Source organism: Triticum urartu, chromosome 6A, assembly GCF_056163025.1.
Source record: "Triticum urartu cultivar PI428250 chromosome 6A, HENAU_Tu73, whole genome shotgun sequence".
In the NCBI taxonomy this organism is placed as follows: Eukaryota; Viridiplantae; Streptophyta; class Magnoliopsida; order Poales; family Poaceae; genus Triticum; species Triticum urartu.
In genome coordinates this window covers 506,888,990-506,914,030 of record NC_141878.1, presented here as the reverse complement: position 1 = coordinate 506,914,030, position 25,041 = coordinate 506,888,990, and the positions used below count along the sequence as shown (strand labels likewise).

The 25,041-nt window shown below is 45.7% G+C and overlaps 4 protein-coding genes across 15 annotated transcripts; 1 reads left to right on the top strand and 3 right to left on the bottom strand.

Annotated features, from left to right (window-relative positions):
• Nucleotides 1-10,843: 10,843 nt before the first annotated feature.
• Nucleotides 10,844-12,132, bottom strand: LOC125514487 (uncharacterized). The gene has a single exon (XM_087528516.1). The coding sequence runs from the start codon at nucleotides 12,043-12,045 to the stop codon at nucleotides 11,125-11,127; it is 921 nt and encodes a 306-aa protein (XP_087384642.1). The 5' UTR covers nucleotides 12,046-12,132; the 3' UTR covers nucleotides 10,844-11,124.
• Nucleotides 12,133-14,509: 2,377 nt separating this feature from the next.
• LOC125514486 (uncharacterized) lies at nucleotides 14,510-24,622 on the top strand. Of its 12 annotated transcripts, none has more exons than XR_015608637.1 (5): nucleotides 14,510-15,372; nucleotides 15,444-15,523; nucleotides 19,106-19,231; nucleotides 19,401-19,480; nucleotides 24,367-24,622. XR_015608637.1 is itself a non-coding variant. In XM_087528513.1 (5 exons), exons 1-4 carry the CDS (start codon nucleotides 15,155-15,157, stop codon nucleotides 19,432-19,434), a joined length of 450 nt encoding a protein of 149 aa, XP_087384639.1. In that variant the 5' UTR covers nucleotides 14,510-15,154; the 3' UTR covers nucleotides 19,435-19,480; nucleotides 24,367-24,622. The 12 variants fall into 12 exon arrangements, 5 of the variants coding, with proteins under 5 accessions (XP_087384639.1, XP_087384640.1, XP_087384638.1 ...); XR_015608638.1 differs by lacking the exon at nucleotides 24,367-24,622 and adding an exon at nucleotides 20,338-20,470; XR_015608636.1 differs by lacking the exon at nucleotides 24,367-24,622 and adding an exon at nucleotides 20,297-20,432.
• LOC125514484 (disease resistance protein RGA2-like) lies at nucleotides 16,680-18,588 on the bottom strand. Its single transcript, XM_048679824.2, has one exon. It carries the CDS (start codon nucleotides 18,236-18,238, stop codon nucleotides 16,694-16,696), a length of 1,545 nt encoding a protein of 514 aa, XP_048535781.1. The 5' UTR covers nucleotides 18,239-18,588; the 3' UTR covers nucleotides 16,680-16,693.
• Nucleotides 20,077-23,915, bottom strand: LOC125514485 (disease resistance protein RGA2-like). The gene is made up of 3 exons (XM_048679825.2): nucleotides 21,948-23,915; nucleotides 21,271-21,657; nucleotides 20,077-21,151 (listed from the first exon to the last, which is right to left on the bottom strand). The coding sequence occupies exons 1-3, from the start codon at nucleotides 22,271-22,273 to the stop codon at nucleotides 20,353-20,355; spliced, it is 1,512 nt and encodes a 503-aa protein (XP_048535782.1). The 5' UTR covers nucleotides 22,274-23,915; the 3' UTR covers nucleotides 20,077-20,352.
• Nucleotides 24,623-25,041: the final 419 nt, after the last annotated feature.

The following is a 25,041-nucleotide window of genomic DNA, read 5'->3' as shown; positions in this document are numbered from 1 at the left end:
GAGGCTCTCTAGGTTAGAACTAACAAGGACCGATTTGCTCCCATTTGAAGTAAACAGCCCATGCCAGGGCTCGGCCCGAGATGCCACTCATCCCACCAATGGATCGAATGTATTCATCAGAATCTTCGAGTCGGCCATCGGCATTCCCAAGTATGTAATGGGGAATGAGGTTAGTCTGCAATCTAGATCGTCGACAATCAGTTGTTGTTCCTCCGCAGGGAATCCCAGGATGACAACCTCACTCTTGTCAAAGTTAATCTTTAGTCCCGACACGGCCTCAAAGCAGAGGAGTGGGAACTTAAGATTGACGATGTCGAGATTGGACCCATCCACCATAATCATGGTGTCATCAACATATCGAAGGTGAATGACCCCTCCCCCAGAGATTAGGTGACCAACTACCCTCAAGAGCTGACCTGCCCTCCTAGCCTTATCCAAGATTCCCGCTAACGCATCAACAACGAGATTGAAGAGAAGAGGGGAGATCGGGTCCCCTTGCTTCACTCCCATGGAGGACGTAAAGAGTGGCCCCATCTCACCATTTATATTAATCGCCGCCTTACCAGACCGCACCAAACTGCATAATCCAGTTGCACCATCTGTCCTCAAAGCCTTTGCGCTGCAGGACTAGCCGCAAGGTCTAGTCCAACCTATCATAGGCTTTTTGAAAATCCAGCTTGAGAAAGACACCCTTATATCCGCGCGTCCGCACCTCGTGGTCAACCTCATGAAAGGCCATGATCCCGTCCTGAATCCGTTGTCCCTACAGAAATGTCGTATGGAAGGGGTGATCCAGCCGCTCAGCGACCGGTGCTAATCTAGTCGCGCAGACTTTTGAGAAAATGCGCTCGAGAACGTTGATAACTGTGATTGGCCTGAAGTGCCTAATGTCCGTTGCCCCAACTACTTTATGGATCATGGTGATGACTCCAAAGTTTATCCGCGACATGTCAAATGTTTCAATATAGAATTCATGGAACATCGGCATGATCACTGGCTTTAGGACATTCCAGAAATTCCGGACGAAGGCAACTGGCAGGCCGTCGGGCCCCGGTGCCGACCCCCGCCTTCATAGAGGCGATTGCCCTACTCACCTCTTCCGGCGAGGATGAGATAGTTAATTTCACATTCTCAATGTCAGATACCATGTCCGTAGTCGGCCAGAAATTTATCTTTATACTTAAATTTGGATCATAACATAACATAGTTGAATATCAAGATATTTTGTTAGCTCCTGCGAGAAGACGACAACTTCCTTTAGCTGAGAAAATACGGTGATTCGTTACACAAGACAAAAGGATATCCGAAAAGAAATGCAGTAGATCATGGTCAAGCAGTTCATCATCAGAAGTTGACGACACCGTTCGATCGCGAAATTCCTGCACGGCCAAAATTCCGCTGTCTTCACTTCCCCTGCCGATAGTCTGGTGATGGCCATCACAACATTCGACGGAGGGAGCCAAGAAACCCAACAAAGGATGGAGGCTCCGGGAGTTACGGGGAGAGGTCGAGCTCAACCCGGATTCGATTCGATTCGAGATCCCTGGCTGGCGCCATGAGTGCCGTCTCGTAGCTATGCTCAGCTAATCCACTCCGTTTCCACGGCCTACGTACGCTTTAATTTGTCTCGCCCGGCTACGAGCGAGGCCGTCGTGTTCCAACGCAAGACAGTGCGATCTTATCGAATCCCGTGCCGTCTCTCTTTGGATCTTGAACACACACACACACACACAGAGAGAGAGAGAGAGAGAGAGAGAGAGAGAGAGAGAGAGCCAAGACAAAAGCATGTCGTAGTACGTGATCAGACGGAAAGAAGGTGGCCGTCTGGTTTCGCTTGGCCTGCTCCTCTCTGCTTTAATCCACGAATGGATGAATGATTCACCTGTCTGTCTGTCTGTCTCTCTGTCAAAAGTCAAAACTCACAGCAACACACTTGGCAAAGATCGAGGCGATCTAAACACACACTCTACCATGCATGCCGTCATCAAGCATAATGCACAAGGTAACAGAATCATCGCCATCATGGATCTCTGTTAACAAGAGGTATTTACCGGGCTCTTGTGGGTCCAGCATGTCGATTCCTCGGGTGCGATTGATTAGCCACAGTTAGAAAACCGAACCGGACATGATCTTCAGTTGTTCACAAGAAGAGATAGGGCCGGCCACCAGACGATACATGATCTTCAGTTGTTCAGTAGTAAACTTCTTGAGACCGGACCAAGTCCAGCCATGGTTTAGCGTTGCTGCTGCTCTCGTTAGCTCAGTCAGTAGTATATCCAGACCCAGGATGGATCACGTCAACGGCCTACCATCCTGCTTAATAATGCTAGTGAGGAAAACACAGGCGAAAGGCGAGAGACCAAATAGGAGGCGAAGAGACTGGTCTCCTTTCTTTTCGATGGTATGGCCCTAGCCCTAGCCAGCAGGGGGGGGAGAGAGAGAGCGAGAGATTGGCGTACGTCCGGCAACTCCCATCGGCCGCGCCCTATCCTGCCCGCAAAGCCTCCGGCCCGATCGATCGCCGTCGAATCGGAGCTCTCCTAGCTTGTCCCGGAGCACGCGTTTGGTAGGGCTATGGAGGGGGCGCCGGACCCATGGTTACCTGATCGGGGGTGACAGGAATTAGCCCTAGACGGCACGGGGCTACACCGGGCAAACGAGCCGAAATGCCGATGTCTTTTGGGAAAGGAAAAGAAGCTGGTGGTGGGTGGGTGCTAGCTCGCTAGGGTGATGTCTGCGCGCGCACACGCACACGCGCACGGGGGGACGCTGTTGCCAAAGGCGCTTGGGGTTGGGGTTGGGTATGGCCGCACGGTCACGTACAAGTCGACATGTTGATGATGATCATTGAAGAATGATAAAGCAGGCAAGCAGGTCTAGCCATAGGTGGCTTTCGGGGAAGAAAGGTGGTGCGGCCGTGCAGCAGGAGCGTACGTGAATACCTTAACCGACAGCGCGAGTAGCCACTAGCCAGTATCTGCGAGATTGGGATGGTAGAGCACAGAGTCGGCTTCGTGCATGCATGATCGAGCGTTTAGATACGCAACAGCGACGGCGTCTTGATCGTGTCGTGCGGGTTCATGCATGCAGATGCAGGTCCCTTTTGCTTTGCATGCACCGATGAAGGAGGGCCTAAACTATAAGTCTATAACTAAAAGGCCATTGTATTTGTATACTCCTTTGGTTATAGGACACGGCTTTCTCTTGGTGTAATCTGTATCTGTAGTGGTGTTATCATGCGGTAGTATATATACTACACCAGTATTGCGTAAGCCCAACTAGTCGGCGACACGTTACCCTAAGCCCTCTACCGGCTAGGCGCTGATCCGTGCATATCCAGACCCGCAACGGGACAGGGCTTTTGGCTAAGCTGCAGGGAGGTAGAGACAGACGGACAGACAGCGGATCGGCAAATCAACCAGGTGAGACGAAATAAAGCCAGCGACGGCGACAGACGAGACGACAGCGCCCCCTCGCAATCAACCGACGTCAGCTCTAATTAGCTTCCACTGCCCCACCATGCACGCGCAGCGCAGCTCCGAATTAGATGAACGAAAGCCGAAAGCACCACCAGCTCGTGTCCGTGCACCGATCCATGGCGGGATGATGGCGGCCACAAACTACCTCTGCATCTGCAAGCGAGGGGAGGGGTCATCTCCGAGTCCGGTGGCGCGCGCGGGTCAACAGCCACGCCCGTAGAGCCCTCGACGACGCCGGAGAAAGGGAGGGGGTGCAACAAATGGCAAAGCCAAAACTCGGGGTCGGGGCGTCGTATGGCAGGCACACGCGCGGGCGGCCACGAGTGCACGACGGAATGCCGGCCGGCCGGGGTGGCGGGGCCCGGGCGCGTGTCGCGCGCGCGCTGGTGCCCTCCCCGTTCCTTCCCTTCGTGCCGCCCCACGTACGATCGACCATATACGGCGGCAGTGCTCGTACCGTACATACTCGACGTAAATCTAGCCCCACTCACTGGAGCGCGCCTTTCCTCCGATATTTCATGCGGGTGTACGTGGGATTCGTACCGTGCAGTACTCCCTCTCGGAGCACCGCGCTTCGTTCTCGGTTCTTTCAGGGCGGTACCGTAACCGTAACCACAGAATATAAACGCTCGAGAACAAAGCAACATATCAAAATCAGAGTGGCGCAGCGGAAGCGTGGTGGGCCCATAACCCACAGGTCCCAGGATTGAAACCTGGCTCTGATATTTAACTTTCAATTTTTTTTCATCATTTCTTTATCCTTTGATTTCAAGCTTAGCCAGCCTTACTAATTCACATACTCCCTCCTTCCACTTATATAGGGTCTAATGCGTTTTTCAAGACCGCCTTTGACTATTGACAAGATTAATAGTACATGACATGCATAATGTGAAAATTATATCATTGAAAGGTCCGTTCACGTACGAATTTGATGATGTGCTTTGTGTAAGTTGCATGTTATATATTATTGCTCTAACATTTGGTTAAAGTTAGCCTTAAAAAACACATTAGGCCCTATATAGATGGAAGGAGGGAGTATGTGCAACAAAGTACCATCATCTTTATCCTCTGATTCACATATGTGCAACAAAGTACGAGCATAGGGCACTTAAGACAGCAGAAAACTCTTGATGGTAGGCCCAAATGAAGGGAGAAGAAGATTAACCTGCCAAACTCACTCACTCACTCACTCACTAACCCCGGCACGGCCGGAAAGCCAAGATATAAACAAGATCGCGTGCCTCGCCTTCGAACTGCACCAGTACCGTGAGGCGTGAGCCAAGTAACCACTTGCTAGCCCAATTACGTTGGTCGGCTGGCTGGGCGTAGCATAAACAATGGGCCGCTTTACCACCCGGCTAAGCACACCGTACGCATGTACGTACCCCCAGCCGGTGCGATTACGAATAATAATTAGCTAATCATGCGCGCGCACCGCTAATGCCGGTTGCGTCGAAAGGCGACGCGGACAGCCAGCCGCGCGCGCTCGGAGCACGCCCGCCCGCCCGCTACGTCGCCGGGAAAGAAGAGGCGGGCGGGGACACGAGTGGCGCCTGTCAGTCGCGTTGCCCCGCCCGCCCGGCGAGGTGTCGACCCCCTCGCCGCCGCCCCGTCGCTCTCCGGCCCCCCGCTTTGCCTTTGCTCCCGTTCCCGTACGTGCGAGAGCGAGACGGAGAGCTGCCGGCCGTGGGGACGTCGACGTCAACTTTTCCCTACGTGCGCTCGCGTTGTGGTGGTGGTGCCGTGCGGCCGCAATTCGTCGCGTACGTACGTGGCCGTGCTCCCGTGCCTATCCGTTCGGCGCCGGCGAGTGAGTGGGTCTCCTGTCCCGTGCGACGTGCCCGACCTAACTCGCCGGGCCCCGCGCGTCAGCCGGCGGCCTGGCTCGCGACCGTGGAGGCTCTGGCGCACGTCGCGGGCATGTCGATCATCAGCAGCAGTGAAAATTCTGTTATTATGCGGCGTCCGTCAGCAGCCTCCGCCTCCCGTATCTCGGCGAATCCTTCGAGACGGATCTCCGCGAGACGAGAGGTTGACCTCCCTCCCTGTGATCTCTCATGCCGCTACGGTAAAAAGATCTTCTTGCTCCGCCGCGTCGTCGCGCTGCCTCGTCTCGTCCCATCGACGCGGCAGCGCCTGTGCCGAGCGCGCGCGTGTCAGCGTGTCACTGAAAGCAGACGGGATTTCACCGTCGCGTACTGTACTGCTTTTGCTTTGTCGTCACTTAGATCGCCACGCCGGTTGGATCGTAATAAAGCAGCGTGGTTTTGTCCTGCGTGTGCAAAGTGCGGGCACAAAGCTGGATGTGTTCCTCCCCTTCCATTTTTCTCTGTACTTTTGTTACGAGAACGCAAAAGAGAACACGGCACTTGGAAATGTTATTAAATGTATTTCGAGCTCGAGGAGAGCTGATTGACGGAAACACTTTACAACGGCTTTAGCAATGTGTGGACAGCAAGTGTCCTACTGTCTTCTATGCTGTATCAGCATCAATATCGAGAGCTTGCCCAATATGATCATCAGGCTCTTCTTTTGGGGAGAACGAGTAACTTCAGAACAATTACTATTAATATTTGGCAAATTAAGCAACACCTTGGTGTTATTATGAATAACATCCAATTTCGATAACAGTACTCGAAGCTGATGGCAGCAACACGAAGCAGAGTGACCGATGCGAATCCCTTGGGTATAAAAGGTATAGTCACAAATGCTAAAGCGCTCATCCGGTTTTACTTTGATTAACTGGATGTCATGGCAAGTGTTGGACCCAAGGTTGGACAATGTATCCTATGTTGCAACGTCAGTTGGCCTAGGTTTCTTACGATATTACATTACAATAATTTAGAAAACATAAATTTTGATGTCTAAAATTTATTTTTTATTTTTTCCACAAGTGTTGGTTCACACATATCATAGCGTTAGGACAGAAATACCAACTTTCGTAAATTGAAGATGTTCTCTCCGCATTTCAGTGATTTCTAAATTATAGTATAGTTAAAAACTCAAATCTTTACATAAATGTTGCAAATCACCAACTGTAAGGAAATATTTGGAAAATACGTTCAACACGGTTCCTTTTTAAATTCAAATTTGAAACCTATGTATAAAATGGATGAATTTTATAACATTCATAATTCACACGGTTATTTCAATTATTGCTCGGGGTTTCTACATTCGAGTACTTACATAAACTGGGCCATGACCAACCGAAAGAAGTAAATCAAAGCAAATTTTGATGACTTTTCCTTTGTTGTTTACACTATCGCACAGACTAGCAGTGGTTGGAACAATGGTTTTGATAGGCCGTGGACCAATTAGAAATCGCATATCAGTGTTTTTTTACTTCAGTTCATAGACAATCAAAGCAAATTTTGAAAGGTTGGGCTTTGATTTATCATACATGAAAGTGTCATCGACCTCGCATTGCTTGTATGAAACATTGTTTTCTCTCTATATATACTCTTTCGATTTCATTTCTCATTACATTTATGACAAATCACAAAGTGCATCTCTACAATTCATGGTATGGTGGCCCAAAGAGAAAGAAAACATGGTGAATTTTACCTTGACCCTAAGAGTGCTTTCTTTTATGGCAAGAAAAATCTTCACTGGTATGCAAATAGTGACATTTTATTTTTATTTTACGGGAGAAACTTCCGATCTATTCATAATATTAAATACTTGTGGCGGTTCAAAACCATTACTATGCTGGCGTGCTGCTACCATCATACCTTTGAGAAACGAGACCATCTAGACTGAGCACTTCATACTGCAAGACTTTGGAACATTGGTAAAGATCACTTCACATGTAGTCATAAGTGAAAAAGTATCGCAAGCATGATATTTTGCAATAAAATATCAACCAACAATACCTGAAAGTCCTGAAAGGCAGCCTTGGTGTTCTTGGCATGAAAGAATACACCTTGCGACCAGCTTGGGTTTTTCATAGAAGATATTAAACGAAAGTTTATTTAAATAAGACATTAAGATATATGTTATTGTAGGAGTTTTATGTAATTATATGTTCATGCATATGTTAGGACACAAAAGATGGCAAAATTAATGATATCGCGTGTCACATATATGTACTTTTTTAGGGGAAGCCTTCATGACAGATTATATTAATTGGACACAATAGCTATATCAACAGTGATTACAACACGAAAGGGGCGAGGGGCGGGGGTGGGCGGTGCTGCCGCATTAGCTTCTCTTGGATAATGACTAAAAATTTCGATTCTAATTGGTTAGGTGCCAATATTTGGCAAGCCAACATTTGGCAAAACTGAAAATTTGCAAAATTGACAACTTTTTAGAGAGAGACAAGATCCAATTGGTAGCCATTTATTATACTTGCTAGCACATGGCATGCCAAATATTGGCATTACACCAATTAGCCTGTACATGTGTAAAGTTGCAGCAAAGGAACATTGGAGCCATGGTGTTTTTCTCGCCAGGACTTTATCTTGCTTATAGCTATACATAGCCTGGTTTCACCTTTGACGATGGGGGCGCTCACGTCTTACTAGGCCAACCCTTTAAATTGATTTTGGGAAGGTTCTATGTGTTTTTTTCTGTGTTTGTTTACCGATTTTTTGTCATTTCCCCCCTTTTTCAATACATGTCTATATTGTACACATTGTGCTTTTTCGTATACATGTGGACCATTTTTTGATACACGTCCAACATTTTTCAAATACATGCTTTGATAGTTTTTTGGAATAAATGTTAAATATTTTTAAATACACATTGAGCTTTTTTTTAATAGGATCAAACATTTGTTTAATTACATGAACATTTGTTTTCATTGTATAAACATTGTTTTAAATACATGTGAGATATTTTTTTTGAATAAATGCTGATTTTTTAATGAGACAACTATTTGAAAAAAAACCCACACCAATTAGTTTACATTGCATAAACCTTTTCTAAAAATGTGCCAAACATATGTTTTGAATGGTACATGAAATTTTCTAATTGCATGAACCTTTTTTTACATTGTATTTTTGAAATGTCATGAACATATTTTTTGAAATGCGGGAACATATTAAATGCATGATCATTTCTATGCATGGTACAAACATTTTTTTAAAGTTGTGCATCCGAAAGTTTTTACACTGCACAATTTTGGTTTTTAAATAAGCCATGAAAATATTCAAACTTTTAAGCAACCATAATGACCAGCTAGCGATCAGACGTCATAGTGGGCATAGCCCATTTATAACTTATAAGTGTGCTGCAGGCGGGGAAATACCCCTTGCTCCCTGGATGTAGGTACACCCTGACCCTATATGGGAAAGCATTTAATAATTTCAAAAACAAAGCCAAATAAGTTTAGACGTTTATCTGAAATAATCTTGACCTTATTTTGCACTAGTATATAAATTTCGCAAATAAAATTGTAGTGTTGACTTGAGGAAAAATATTTCATATTATAGTTCACTATTCACACTATTTTGGCCGTTTTTTCATTTTAAAGAAGTTAATAGTGGTTTTTATTTTTGTGGAATTGTTTAACAAGTACAATGAAAGATCAAGTTTATTTCCAAAGTATTTTCATAATTTTTAAAGTTTTTAGTTAATCACTATTTTTCATATAAAGTGTATGTACACCCATAGACCAAACGTCCGCGTCCGCTGCAGACACTACCATCAGGATCACTCTAAAGAAGAGCTACGGTAGCCTCACTTCTGGCCGTGCGGCTTGTTTGTTTCGAATCGGCTGGCAGTTTTTGAAAGGTTCTATAGACCGGCTTGGACCTGTTTTAGAACCTTCCTGCATTTTTTGTTTCTTATTACTGATTTTCTTATTTTATTTTTTATTTTATTTTTTGTTTTCTATTTGGTTTCCTATGTTGGTTTTCAATGTTTCTTTTTGGTTTCATCTTTCTTTGTTTTTTTACCCTTTTTTCTCCTTTTCTTGTTTTACTTTTACTTTTATTATTTTCTTTTTTCTAACACATGTCTATATTTTTCATACACATTGTACAGTTTTGTATACATCACAAACATTTAAAAATATATGTTTTGAAATTTTTCATGTGCTATTTTTTTCAACCAAACTTTAATTTATTTTGAATGATAGAAAAAAAATACAACTACATGAACATTTATTTACATTCTATTAACCTTTTAAAAAAGTAACATATTTACTGAAATGCATGGACAATTTTTTAAATGGCACATATCTTTTTCGAAATTTGTGATTTAAAAAAATGTCACATACATTTTGTCTAAAACACGGGAACATTTTCAATGCCACAAATGTCTTGTTTATTTTATTTTCAACATAGTTTTATGCGAGAAAAAGCCAGTCCCATGATGTATAGTTACGCGGTTTTTATTTTTTATTTTTCATTTTAGAAGCAACAAACACATGTGACAAGCCAGGAAAAAGTATGATTTATAGCGATGCGCGTTCGGTGGGAGGAGACATTCTCGTCGACTACGAGGAGCCTACGGTGACTTTGTAAGATCTCAGGATGATATGCCGGCTTAGTGTATCGAAGATGCTCGTTAGGATATGGTGTGCGTGTGTGCGTTTATAGGGATGAGTGTATGCATGTATATATAAGCGGTTGCATTATTATAGAACAAAACTCCTATTTGCCCCGGAAAAAAAAGGTGCGAGACAAGCAAAGGCTGCCGATCGAATAGAACAGATGCATTGGTTCCTTCGGCGGGAGGAGGGATCGATTCCACTCCTTTTCGAGCGAGCACGCCGTGCTTCCAAGCTACTGCTACTACTACGTGCGGAAAACAAGCAAGCACATGCGGCAGTAGGGTTCGGCGTTCGCGGCGAGGTGGCCGCCTTTACACAGCACGCGGCGGATTACGTTTGCTGCGACGCCGCGCATCTCCGCTCCGTACTCCTCCCCTTCACGTCGCGACGCATACGTGCCAACGGCAACGCCACTTCCATACGCAAAGCGGCGGGGCAACATGGGCCGCCGGCCTATCTTCCAACGGCAGAAAGGTCCCGCTGACCTTCTCCTGGCAGGGTCAACACCCCGGCGACACTATCTCAAGCGCCACGCCTTGTGCAGAGCAAGAAACACACGAGCTGGCAGTATAGATTTCCCCCAGTTTATTTGGCATTTTCTCCTTTCGTTTCACTTCAGATTCAGGATGGTCCAGTGCCAGCAGAGTGCATAGCCCTGCTCTGTCTCATCAAAAAGAAACACAGTTTCTCAAATGAAGCTTTGCTGCAAGAGTCGTCCTGAGCGCAGAAATCACAAGGAATTTGAATTTGTGTTGCCTACAGCATCTCTGGAGAACAAGCCAAATCTTCATGTAGAATTACACCACATATTAGCAGAATGGTACCGTATGAACTTTGGATGGCTAGGCTAGATACAGATATCGTCCAGCGACAGAGTGGAGGCCTCGTCGGCGATTCTTATTCCTTCTCTTCGCATTCCATTGGAAAAGATAGATTGCATCTACGTACACCGTTATTCGTATTGAAAATGCACCTTATTCGTAGTATCATTCTGTATGAAATGGAAAAAAACCCGCCAATTCACATCGATTTCATCCACGCTCCCCTTCATGATCAAAAAGAATTTCTGCAACACACTCAGCTATTGCAAATGCACTGGCACCACAATGCCTAATCCATGAAGCGAATTACTGGTCTCTGCAGTCATCATTCAGCAGGATGACCGGCGGCGATGCCGTACCTGTCGCCGTTGGCATCGGCATCCCGCCTGGCCTTCCACTTCTCGTAGTCGGGGTCGTCGGTGGGCAGCTCGTGGCGGCACAGCGGGCAGGTGTTGCGGATGGCGAGCCACGGCAGGATGCAGGCGTCGTGGTAGAGGTGCGCGCACGGCAGCCTCCGGGCCCCCTCGCCGGCCTCGATGCCGTCCTTGCACACCGCGCACTGCGCGCCGCCCCGGGCCGCGTCCACCACCGTCGGGAGGCCCTCCACGGCGGCTTTCGCCGCCGCGCGCCCGCCCTTGGCCGGGGGCTCGTGCCCCGCCTCCGCGGCCAGCTGCCCGAACAGCATGTCGTCGTCGTCGTCGGCGCCGCCGTCGAGGAAGTACGTCTCGATGCCGCCGCCGCCGATGACGCCGGCGTCGTCGACGTCCTCGTCGATGATGAGGCCGCCCAGGCTGCTGGCGGCGAGGAGCACCTCCCACTCGAGGCTCCGCGCCGCGGGGGGCTCGGCCTCCTCCTCGTGGCCCCGGGCGGCGACCTGCTCCCACTCGTCGGCGTCGCTGAGCGCGAGGTCCCAGCGCTGGTGGGCGTCGTGCTCCTCCAGTTGCAGGCAGTCCCAGCAGAGCGGCAGGCCGGCATCGTCCGGCGCCGCCCACGCCCAGTCGGCGCCGTAGTCCTCGTCGTGGAAGTCGAGGCCGAGGAACGCCGCGGCGGTGTCCTGCCGGGCGGCGACGCGGCGGTCCATGCGGCGGGGAGGGAAGAAGGGCGCGTCGGGGTCGGAGTCGGAGAGGAGGGAGGGGAAGGGCGGCCAGAAGGAGGGGAAGGCGAGGGCGGAGGAGGAGGAGGAGGCGGGGTCGTCGTCGCCGGCGAGCGGGAGGAGGAGGTGGTGGGAGAGCGAATTATTCGCCATTGGTGGCAGGGCAGCGGCCCAAAGGCAGGGTGGGGGTGGGGTGGGGACGTTTGCGCTGCCGGTGTTGCTCGCTCTCCCTCTCTTTGCTTTCGTCCACTCGCTGCGCTGCGCCTGGCTTTTGTTTTGTTTTGTTTTCTCCCCCACTTTTTGTGCGCGCTTTAAAATTGGGATGGGATGGGATGGGTTTGGGTTGGGTTGGTGTACCGGACGTCCGGCGCCGGCGACGGGAACGAGGTGGGCGTGCACGGCGTCTGCAGGTGGGCAACGGGTCCGTTGTGCTCGCTCGCTCGTGGGCCGAACGACGCCCGCCCTGTAGACTCAGCTCCTTCATGACGTTTTTTTAGAAAGGAGGCGCTTGCCCGGCCTTAAACCGAGGCCCTTACAAATCCGACACGTCCATCAAAGTGCAACAAGGTTTAGCGGAACAACACAGCAAAACGAATACAAGCCCGAAGGCGGGTACATAGCGACGCAGCGCTAACGAAGACGATAAAGAAAAAAAAACTAAAGGCTATCGGCCTAGCGAGGGGCGGCGTCCTGCCGGTGGTGTCCCCTTAAAGCCTTCATGACGTGCTTTATTGATTGGCAAAATGGATACATCGTTTGCCAGAAGATCATCAAGAATAACCCCCTCTTCACCCCTGCGAAAAAAATCCGCCGCAAAAAACCCCTCCCCTTGTGCGTCTAGCTAGTATATGCACCACAATATTACTTTAGCTGGGGGTAAACTAAAAGAAATACATGACCAAAATAGTGAGCTAAGGAAAAATCTTCTTCATATATAGCTGTTGTCGGCCCCGCCAAGTTGCCTCCACCTTGCATATACTTTGCTTTGGACGCCATACTGTCATGTTATTCTCTTAATAAACACATGGGGGAGATAGTTAGGTTAGAGATGTGTCCTCTTAAGATCGGTCGATATGTTGAGATCGGCTGTCATGTTATGCCGGTGTGTCCTCTTAGGATTGGCGGATATGAGTCGGTGCGCCCAGAAAGGCAGGTTAGAGATGTATGATATCTTAGAAGACATGGGTGTTTTTTTGCGTCCAAAAGTTTGCACAAAACGGTAAACAGTACGAAAATTGTAAGCATCATCCCGCGCGCGGGGGAGGGGTTGGCGTGGTGGTGGTGATGACCAAACTTCATTGCTTGTTGTCAAGTGACAATGTGTTCGGCTTCCAAGTGGAGGAGTTTGTAGTGCACAGTAATTGTTCCTTAATTTTAGAAATCAATGCATCAATCCGGAAAGGTGTGGTTCCCTACAACAATATAATATTCTACAATCCAAATAAAACTTCACTTGTGTCCCCAACAAAGTTAGCATGAGTGTCAACCTTGCTAGTCTTGCTAGTTGCACAAGATAATTAAAAGATAATGTGGTATTTTTTTTTTGTATTTTAGGAATAGAACAAAACCAAAAATAAAAGTACTTGCAAAAATTGTTGGAAGGCGATTCTTATCTAAAAACTAGACCAGAGTTCATAGGTTCACCAAGTGCATCTCTCCAATACATAAAAGTGCGGAAAGTAAACATGATATAGTGTCAAACCCTAGGTTGCCCAATCTTTCATGAATTAGGGGCGGATCAAGAGGAACACTCAATCACAAGGGAAACACAAGAAATCACAAACACAACCACTCATGGACATAGATCCAATCACACATGCTCTCTCCACAAATCCACACAACAATCACAAGATCGACAAACAATAAATAACTAGGTCTGTTTCATGTCCGACTTGAGGGATGATACCTCTGTTGCCTGGCTAGATGTCTGGGCTGGGTACAGACAAGCAGACCAGAAGGTTATCCAGGGAAACTTTTTGTTCGGACTTGAGTCCGGATGTCTGGCCTGATTGCATGGTCAACCTTCGCTTCTTCTCCTCGTTTTTTGTGATGGCTCTTCTTTTTCTCGTTACTCCTCTTTCGCCATGGCTTGGACTTGTTCCCTTGCTTCTTCATGGTTGTTCCCTTGGTACTTGAGTATACACAAGGTGTCTGCTTGATGTAGTATAGCCATGTCTCATATAAGGTTAAGGATAGTCATCGATCCTCTTGGCACTTGGGGTGTTGGTGTAGAATTCATGGTAATGTCCATGAGGTGCTGCTTGCTCTCTCCTAAGTGTGGTTGGGTAATCCTAAGTGTAAGGGTGAATTAACCTGACAATAAGTATTTCCCTCGATTGAGAATTAAGGTTTATCGAACCAGTACGAATATCTTTTGCAAAAGTCCTCGCTACCTGCACATAAAACACAAAACAGACTTGGCCCTCAATATTTCAAGGAGGTTGTAAAGCTTCTTGTTTGAAGGAGTACTTCTTACTTAGTTGCTCTCGTGTTAACTAGTTGCTTCCGAGGAGGAAGAACAAGCAAACTGAATGGTCTTAAGTCCCTAAAAAAAAACTGAATGGTCTTAAGTGAGCCCATATAGTAGTAGTATATACACGTTGTGGCCCAGCCCATTAGATGGATTCAGTTCACGGAGCGACCTGAACCTGGAGAAACCGATCGAGAACGATCCCCAATTTCCAACCCTAGACGCGCCTCCTCCTCCAGTCCTCCCGGCTGACGGCTCAACGGCTCGACGCCGCCGGACTGCTCCTCCTCCTCCACGCCGCCGCTGCCTGCTGGGTCCTCTTCCAAGTTCTAACCTTCCGCTATGCAATTTTTTTTTGTGTCCTGGCATCTTTGAATTTCATGTTTACAGTACACAAAATTGGAAGACACTGAAATTTAGTATCTACTTTGATAGCTCATTCCACAAGATGTAGTATTTAACAAAGCTAACCATCTTAAAGGTATATTACCATCTTGTCGAAAGCTACAACCTTGAATCCTAACAAAGCTAGTCCTGCCTGAAATAGTCCAAACCACGATGGTTGCTTTGATATTGTGTAATATTTACTTGCAAAAGAAAATATGTTTAAAGAAAGCAAATCTTTGTCCATTTTCCTAGGATCCAGATTAAACCCTCTTGGAATAAGAGCAGCAGCAAGATCTCTCCTACGGGTCTGCAAACCCCACAAACAAGATAAGAGAGACATACTTAATGGATCAGCAATGAATCCACATTCAGAAACTACTAGAATCGTCGGTGCTATACATATGCATGAAGTACAATAAAAATATTGTAGTTAACTTGTTGGGTATATCACTGCTGTTGCCTCCTAATTTTTGTGATGAACGAATAGTGCACATTTTGCGTGTAAATCCGAGATGCCTCGAAAGGTTGGGAGGTGAACTTGTACTGGTGCTTCCTCCTGCAATTTCTAATGCTCTGACAAAGGTTACCTTAGCAGCTGTGTTGGAATGGACAATAGCAGACAAGTATGCTACAAAGTTAATACAAGCTGATTGAAGTGATTTATTTTTACCTCACAGTTGCATTTTGTTGGCAGATTTTTGTGGAGTTTGATTGCTGTTGTGGAATGGTGGGACATTATCACTTGCAAACAGAGTTCTGCTACAGATATTTTCGGTGAGCAACTAAGTTTGTAGTTTGCCAAGTTTAATTTGTTGACTTTCCCGTGCAATTTCAAGGGAAGTCGACGGCTTATCTGAACAATGCCCTGCAATTGTAATCAAAGTTGCAAGAAATGACATTATTTCATGTCCGAAGCAGTTTTATTAACTATATTGCCATTTTAGCAAACCAAAAAGTGTACTATTTAATGACCTCCATTGCGACCAAACATCAGAGTTCATTGCAAAATAACCAGTATCCTAGTTCATGATCCTAAACTGTAAGTAAATCTTTGACTGAGCCGAATGACCTCAGCTCCAATGTACATTATTTCCCAAGCTATATTTTATCTTGTTGAGAAAATCTTCTGCGAAAAGAGTGAAGTAGATGAAGAACCAACAGTCTCAATGTGCTAATTACCGGGCGTAGCGGAGCGCACCAACGCCTCTAGTTTGGATGGAAACCAAACCTGAACATGTTCATCTTTATGGTGGTTCGTTCTGATCTTGTTCAATTTGCTAAGCCAAAAACGCACACTCAAATTCTTTCTCACTGATTATCCAAGCAAGTTGGCTGGGACGAGTGATCCTACCAGCACCACAGTGAACTCTTCCGAATGCAAGTGTCGGGTACCTATACTTTCCAGTTTCACATCATTTCCTAAAATGATTATCTCATTGTTTACCATTCTCGCAATTCATTACTTGATAGTGACTTTCTTATTGTTTAATTGAACATATGGATCCTGAGAGATCTACTGGTGCCTTTAACACCTTCAAAGATACCAATCACTTTTTTAAAGTTTCTGAATTTTCTGAAATTCATACAAACGTGAAAATGTATCTCTGTCACGCCATGTTTTTTACATGTAAAGTCACGTGATGCATACAATATATTTATTCTGTGTAATCACACCTAGCATGACGAATAAAAGCTCATAGCATATTCTTACAGAGATGGTTAAAAGTTCATATACTAATCAACATAATAAACACTATACATACTCTGCCAATTCGGAACTCATCCCTATGAACCAACCGATGGGCACATATAACTTTTCTGTGACTCTTGTCCAAACTAAAAATAGCTGATTATGATCAATTTAGTATGTTTATTACATTATACTCGGATCTATAAATATCTCATAAGATCTATAAATGCTACTTGAAGATATGTGGCATGAGACTACATAGATGGCCCCGGACGCTTCTTCCCTGACAAGGATGCTTCAGGCTTATCATCCACACAACTTGGAACAAAGCGAACCAGATGAACAAACACATTGTATGGTGGTAACCTTGATTCCCAAGAGATCAGCCTAAAATCTCCCTTCGTTGGAACAATATGGCCTGGTTCTGCTAGTAAGTCCCCGAATATGATTTTGGGTAGACTATTATCCAGACAGCTAGCAGAGGGTATAAGGCGAGTAGCAGGAGACAAGAGGTGGTGAGGGCCGAAGTGCACCGGACGGCCTTGATCGAAAAGGCCATTTGGATGGCAGCCAAACCTGGACATGATCATCTTCCTTGTGATTCTGATCTTGTTCAATGTGCTAAGACAGAAATGGGCATTTAGATTGTTTCTCACTGCATATCCAAGCAAGTTAGCTGAAATGAGTGATCCTTCCAGCACCACAGCGAACTCTTCCACTATCGTTGCTAACCGAGGATGGTCTCCCGGGTTCACGCTTCCGAATGCGAGCGTCTTGAGCAGGTACCTGTACTCCTCGAATGCCAGACGGTTCAGAGAAATACTCTGGACGGTCCCAAGTTTCTTCAAGCTTTCATTTCGACCTAAGATTATCACTTTGCTTCCTGTTTCCATACCCGTAACAGATGAATAGTATGTCTTCCAGTCATCGTCATCTACATCGGAAGCAAACTCGACAACTACCAGTGTCTTCCCTGACGGAATATCATGGTTTGTCATCCTGGTAAGATCGTCTCCACTCAGTTGCAAAATAACTGTGAAGTGAGAACGCACAGTTTCATGGCTGCATACATGTGCAACAAGAGTTTTCTTCCCAACTCCACGTCTACCAATGATCGGTAGTACCGCCGGAGGACCAGGTATGCCCTGTTGCAGCAAGAAGTTGATGATCTTCTGCTTCTCGACATGCCGACCAAACATGAAGTTGTCGACCTGAAGATAGGCATCATACGGTCTCCGGGAGATGCGCTCGCATCCGCCCAAAAGCACAACAAACTCCACCATGTCAGCAACAGCGGCTTCCAGATTCTGAAGTGCACTTTGTAATCCCGAGTTGGAGGCCTTGTTTGCCGAAGAACTATTGGTTGTGCGAGCACGTTTGAAAGGAATGACATAATCGGACGAGGTAAATGAATCGCTCACCAAGTCCTTGGATGCCTCCTTATGTTGCCGGTACCTGATGCTGTCCAAGACATGGTACCCTTGGTACATGGCTGCCGATAGCTGCTTCAACTGCATGAGCATACAAGAGTTGGTGATGTGGCATCTGTCCGCCTCCTCGACGACCGTGTGAACTCTCAACAAGAGTTGTTGCAGCCTCTCCACCTTCTGCTCCGAGTACAGATGATCCACATATTTGTTCATGAGGAAAGAGATGAATCGGCTGGCGAGGTCACCTGTAACGGCGGATATTGCAAGATCCATCTCAAAGTCTTCTGAGGTAGGTGTGTCTGAATACCAACTATAGCCTAGACCGGAGGTTTTCTTTTGGAAAAGAAGGTTAAAAATCAATCGATGCATACGGCCATTTTTATTAATTATTCAACAAAGGTCTGACAAGAACATACATCAAGCCATCTGAAGCCACCACTCACACTTTCAAACTCGATAACGTGGAGTGCTCTCACTCGCTATATCTAAAATCGGTATCACCGTCGGTCCATCCACATAATGCATGAAGAAACTTCCTTCATGCCTATGGCAGCTGTTACATCGTGTTTATGTGAAAAAAAATGTTGACTACTGGGATCAAGGTGCCAAGAAGAAAGATCCAAGGCTACCTGTCAGCTTTCAACATCGTAGTACTGAACTACTGATAGCCTGATACATAAGTAAGGAAACGGACAGATGAGGTCAATTCAGCTTGATGCAACAGGTATACGTTAACATCCAGTCTCTATTCAGCTACCGTGTATGCATGTACGGTCATTCGTCATCCTATTGGCCAAGCTTGCGGTCCACTCGAGACAGTGCAGTAGCGACAGGCTTATCTTTCGGGTCAATCTCATCGTTCGATGATAAAATAATTCAGTAAAATTTATAATCGCATCAAATTGATACTACAAACTGTATAAAACTAACCTCGATCCCTGCATGCACACAGCCAAAACAAAGGAGCACATCAAGTAAAACGTAACAATGACTCCAAACCGGAGAGGATCATATACGAGTTTCAGGCAGTAGTCATATTTGCTTTTATGACTACATTATATGGTTGGAGTCATTGTTATTGCATATATGAGTTTCAGTCATTATTAGTCTTATTTGCTTTTATGGCTACAGTATATGGTTTGAGTCATTGTTACCATATATTTTCTTCTGATGCAAGCCTGTATCTACACTCCCATTCTCATTTGATCATTTCCTTCTTTCTTTTCTATTCTGCAGGGCACATGTCTTTCAAGTACGACAAGAATATTGTAGTTAGCTTGTTGGGTATATCATTGCTGTTGTCTCCTAATTTTTGTGAGGAACAAATGGTGTACATTTTGAGATGCCTAGAAAGGTTGGGAGGTGACTTGTACTGCTGCTTCCTCCTGCAATTTTTAATGCTCTGACAAGGGTTAGCTTAGCTGCTGTGTTGGAATGGGCAATAGCAGAGTAGCAGACAAGTATGCTTCAAAGTTAATGCAAGCTGATTGAAGTGATTTATTTTTACCTCACTGTTGCGTTTTGTTGGCAGATTTTGGTGGAGTTTGATTGCTGTTGTGGATTAGTGGGACATTGTCACTTGCAAACAGAGTTTTGCTGCAGATATTTTTGGTGAGTAACTAAGTTTGTAGTTTTCCAAGTTTAATTTATTCGACTTTCCCGTGCAATTTCAAGGGAAGTCGACAGCTTATCTGAACAATGCCCTGTAATTGTAAACAAACTTGTAAGAAATGACATTATTTCATGTCTGAAGCAGTTTTATCAACCACATTGCCATTTTAGCAAACCAAAAAGTGTACTATTTGATTCAGAACTTCTACTTAGTGCGTGTTAAATGCCCTCTTTTATAACAGTACTTTGTTTTTCGGATAGTGTCAGTATAATATTTTTAAGCAAGTAAACAATAGAAGGGGCAGAATTTACCCATTAGTTGATAGTGACTTTCTTATTGTTTTATTGAACGTATTATTCCAAAGCACCGTCCAGCACTAAGTTGAAACCATTGAAAGCTTCCTTCGAATAGGATGGATCCCGAGAGATCTACTAGTGCCCTTAACACCTTCAAAGATACCAATCATTTTTTTTATTTTGTGAATTTTATGAAATTCATACAGATGGGAAAATGTATCTCAGTCGCATGATCTTTTTTTACATGAAAAGTCACGTGATGCATACAATATATTTCTTCTCCCTAGTCACACCAACCATGATGAATAAAAGTTCATAATATGTTCTTACTTAGATAGTTAAAGGTCCCTATACTAATCAAGATAACCAATGCTATACATAATCTGCCAATTCGGAACCCATCCGTACGAACCAACCAATGGCACATACATATCTTTTCCTGTGACTCTTGTCCAAACTAAAAAGAAAAAGAAGCTGATTATGATCAATTCGGTAAGTTTATTGTTACATTATACTCAGATCTATAAATATCTCAAAAGATATATAAATGCTGCTTGAAGATATGTGGAATGAGACTAGGCAGATGGCCCCAGACGCTTCTTCCCTGACAAGGATGCTTCCGGCTTATCATCGACACAACTTGGAACAAAGCGAACCAGATGAGAAAATGAAGTGTATGGCGGTAACCTTGACTCCCATGCGATTAGCCAAAAATCTCCCTTCGGTGGAACAGTATGGCCTGCTTCTGCTAGCGAGTCCCCAAATACCAGTTTGGGTAGACTACTATTTGGAGAGCTAGGAGAGGGAGCAGCAGGAGACAAGAGGTAGTGAGGGCCGAGGTGTACCGGACGGCCTTGATCCAAAAGCTCATTTGGATGGGCGCCAAACCTGGAAATGTTCATCTTCATTGTGATTCTGATCCTGTTCAATGTGCTAAGCCAGAAATGGGCATTCAGGTTCTTTCTCACTGCATGTGCAATCAAGTTTCCTGGGATGAGTGATCCTCCCAACACCACAGAAAACTCTTCCACAATCGCTGCTAACCGCGGATGGTCCCCGGGGTTCGCGCTTCCGAATGCGAGTGTCTTGAGCAGGTACTTGTACTCCTCGAATGCCAGACGGTTCAGAGAAATAGTCTGGACAGTCCCAAGTTTCTTCAACCTTTCATTTCGGCCTAAGATTATCACTTTGCTTCCTCTGTCCATGCTGGTAACAGAGGAATAGAATGTCCTCCAGTCATCGTCATCTACATCAGAAGCAAACTCGACAACTACCAGTATCTTCCCTGACGGGATTTCATGGTCTGTTATTTTGGTAAGACCGTCTCCACTCAGGTGCAAAATAACTGCGAAGTGAGAACGCACCCTGTCATACCTGCATACATGTGCAACTATTGGAGGCCTTGTTTGGTGAACAACTATTTTGGTTGCGCAAGCACGTTTGAAAGGAATGATATAATCAGACGAGGTAGATGAATTTTGCAAAAAAAATACCTGCATACATGTGCAACAAGAGTTTTCTTCCCAACTCCACGTCCACCAACGACTGGTAGCACTGCCGGAGGACCAGGTATGTTCTCTTGCAGCAAGAAGTTGATGATCTTCTGCTTCTCGACATGCCGACCAAACATGAAGTTGTCGACCTGAAGATAGGCATCATACGGTCTCCGGGAGACGTGCTCGCATCCGCCCAAAAGCACGACAAACTCCACCATGTGGTCAACAGCAGCTTCCAGATTCCGAAGTGCACTTTGTAACTCCGAGTTGAATGCCTTGTTTGGCGAAGGACTATTGGTCGTGCGAGCACGTTTGAAAGGAATGATATAATCAGACGAGGTAGATGGATCGCTCACCAAGTCCTTGGATGCCTCCTTATGTTGCCTGTACCCAAGGTTTTCACTTTCAATTTAAGAAAAATTTCAGCACCAACCGAAATCACTGAAATTTCAGTGATTTCTGTTCGTGTTTCGGCCAAAAGACCAAAATATTCACTTGAAGTCACTTAAATAGTTAGACCTTTTGGAATTGTTTTTGAACAATATTTGAATTCGCGTGTACTACTGAAATTGTTGAAATATTTTGGCCTAAAGGTAAATATTCAGTGACTACTGAAATTAATGAAATTCTGAATTCCATCGAAATCTCAATGAAAGTGAAAACCATGCCTGTACCTGATGCTGTCCAAGACATGGTACCCTTGGTACATGGCTGCCGATAGCGTCTTCAACTGCATGAGCATATGCGAGTTGGTGATGCATCGTCCGTCCGCCTCCTCCACGACCGTGCGAACTCTCAGCAAGAGCTGTTGTAGCCTCTCCACCTTCTGCTCTGAGTACAGATGATCCGCACATTTGTTCATGAGGAAAGAGATGAATCGGCTGGCGAGGTCACCTGTAACGGCGGATATTGCAAGATCCATCTCAAAGCCTTCTGAGGTAGGTGTGTCTGAATACCAACTACAACTAGACCGGAGGTAAGATGAAGAAACTTCCTTCATGCAGTTGGCAACTGTTACATCTTATTTATGTAAAAAAAATGTTGACTACTGGGATCAAGGTGCCAAGAAGAAGGAAAGATCTACAGTAGAGTTTTACGTTAATCCAAGGCTACCTGTTAGCTTTCAACATCGTAGTACTGATAGTCTGATACATTTGTAAGGAAACGGACAGATGAGGTCAGTTCAGCTTGATGCAATAGGTATCCGTCGACATCCAGTCTCCATTCAGCTACCGTGTATGCATGTATGGTCATTCGTCATCCTATTGGCCAAGCTTGCCGTCCACTCGAGGCAGTGCAGTAGGGACTGGTTTATCTTTCGGGTCAATCTCATCATTCGATGATAAAATAATTCAGTAAAATTTATAATTGCATCAAATACCCAAGCCTCTATTCCATGCAAGGTTTTTGCCCCAACATTCATCCACTTGGATGAAAGTGACCCATGGTGAATTTTGGGCTTGACACGTGGTATTATTTTGGTAAATGGCTGTGTACAAACGCTTTGTGAATTCGGCGTTTAGTTTTAAATTTTTTGAACTTGTGTGCTGAATTCTTGGGTGCGGTTGGATGCGGTTAGCGATTTTGCCGCTCTATGGTGAAAAACGGTGCCGCTTCCATCACCTGATCTGGAGGGTTCTTGCGTTTTTTGATCGGTGCCGCTTTCATGTTTCGATCTAGAGTCTGCTTTTTGTTTCTGGTTTGCGCCACTGTAGTCGTTTGATCTCGAAACCTCGTCACATACCACCATCGCTTACGTCCTGTGGGTTATAAATAGATCGTCCTTCTTCTCATATCATTGTGCTAGGTTTTCTTTGGGTTAGCATATACTGTTTCTATGGTATATCCTTCTTCCTGTCATAATAAACCGCGGCGTCCTTCTCGGCCTCCTCCGTCGTGGGGAGCTCTGGTTGGCCGGTGTGGTGGTTCGGGTTGTCTTGCTGCGTCGGCCGTTGTCTCGGCTCGGCCCGTATGTATGGAGCATGCTTCGTCCTCTGATGATCGGCTGTTGCCGCCGCCGCGCCCTGGCTGTCGGCAACTCGCTGCTGCTGCCCCGAGCCTCCTAATCTCCCTTGACCTTCTTTGCGGTGTTGGCGGGCCTGGTGAGGATCAGCCACAGCTTCGGCTCCGGCATCGCCCTGAGTCCGTCCAACCGACCGTCCGCAGTCGACGGTGACTACGTCGAAGATGTTGTCGATTGGTTACGGGCTGCGCGGAAACTGGGTGTCCCGGCGGCCGACGCTTGCGTATCCCCTTGGCGGGGCCATGGTCTCCGCTCGGACGTAGTAGGACGCCCTGTTCGGAGAGCATAGATCCAGCGGCAACAACCTCTACGACAACGACGACGGCATCACCACCGCCGGATAACGATCACTTGCCAGTGCGAGCGGTGTGACAGTGGCGAGGGCGGATGCTCCTGGTGCAGCAGACAGCAGGTTGCTCTGTGGCGCCGACAAGGGGTTAGGTTGCAGCGTCGGGACGGAGGGAGGCGGTGCAGCAGACAATAGGATGGTCTCGAAGGCAGCCACACTACGCAGGAGCGACTGGAGCCGGAGTGGTCCGTTGTTAGCCAGGATCGGCTGTTGCTGATGATGCTGCGGGCATGTGGATGAGTACGTGGATCTCAACGTGAAACGTCCATCAACAAGGCACGACCTGGCATTGCGCACTGCACTGCTATGTGATGTTGTTGAACATGAAGTGCACTCAAACCGCGATGCATGCCATCCGGGTTGTATCCCCTTGCATGGTCCGACGAGGTTTCGCGTACGTCCAAGTTCGTGTGATCATTTCTCTCTCTCTCTCATATTTTTTGTGCAGCTCAACAGCGAGGGAGATTTGCAAGTGGTCAAAATTCTGGTACTATCATTGCTATGTAATAAGACAAGGTTTCTCCTAATCCTCTTTCTTGTTGATAATCCATATAGGGATTGCTTCTGTCGATTATTTTGAAGCCTTTTCTTGTAGACTAAAGGTTTAGAGATGGCCACTAATTGATTGGTGTTATTTAGCTTCAGGTTCATGTTTGTGCTCTTAAGGTATAGTATCCCTTCCATCATTGCTGCAAACATTTACTATCTGTCCTTGGTGCAGGAATTTGCAACCGTTAAACCCACGGCGGTTCCGGTGTGGGATATATTCTTCATGGTCTCGTGTCATTTGCTGCATCTGCTGTTAATTTAATAATATGGTTTTTGGGATGACCATGATTTACTCCCTTTTAATATTTGTTCTATGCAAGCATCAAGACTAAATAATATGGGTTTACCCCCTTATCATTTTTGTTGTATGTAGGCATCAATACTAGAGATATGGTTTTAACCCCTTCTCATATTTATTTTTTTGAACGATCCCTTCTCATATTTATTGTATGGATGCATCAAGCTATGATGAATTTGGATGACATACTATTAACTTACATAATAAGACCCTTACGGGGTGAAAAGCCAGAAGCAATTGCAAGGCATTAACAATCTGTTTTTCTTACTAAAGCTGAACAACTGCCCCATATACAAGCTCTATCATGTTAACTACTGATGTGAACTTCCTCAACTATCATTTCATTACGAACACTAAACCAATGGGCGGTCAAACAAGGATGCCTTGAATTACCAAGGAATCAGAAATTTATCATGCAATATCAATATGTATTCTCTTTATGTGCAATTAATGTACTGACTCTTTTCATTTAATAAATTTTTTCTTTATGAAAGATTATAGCATTTGTACCAATATAATTTTTTCACATACACCATAATATAAAATTTG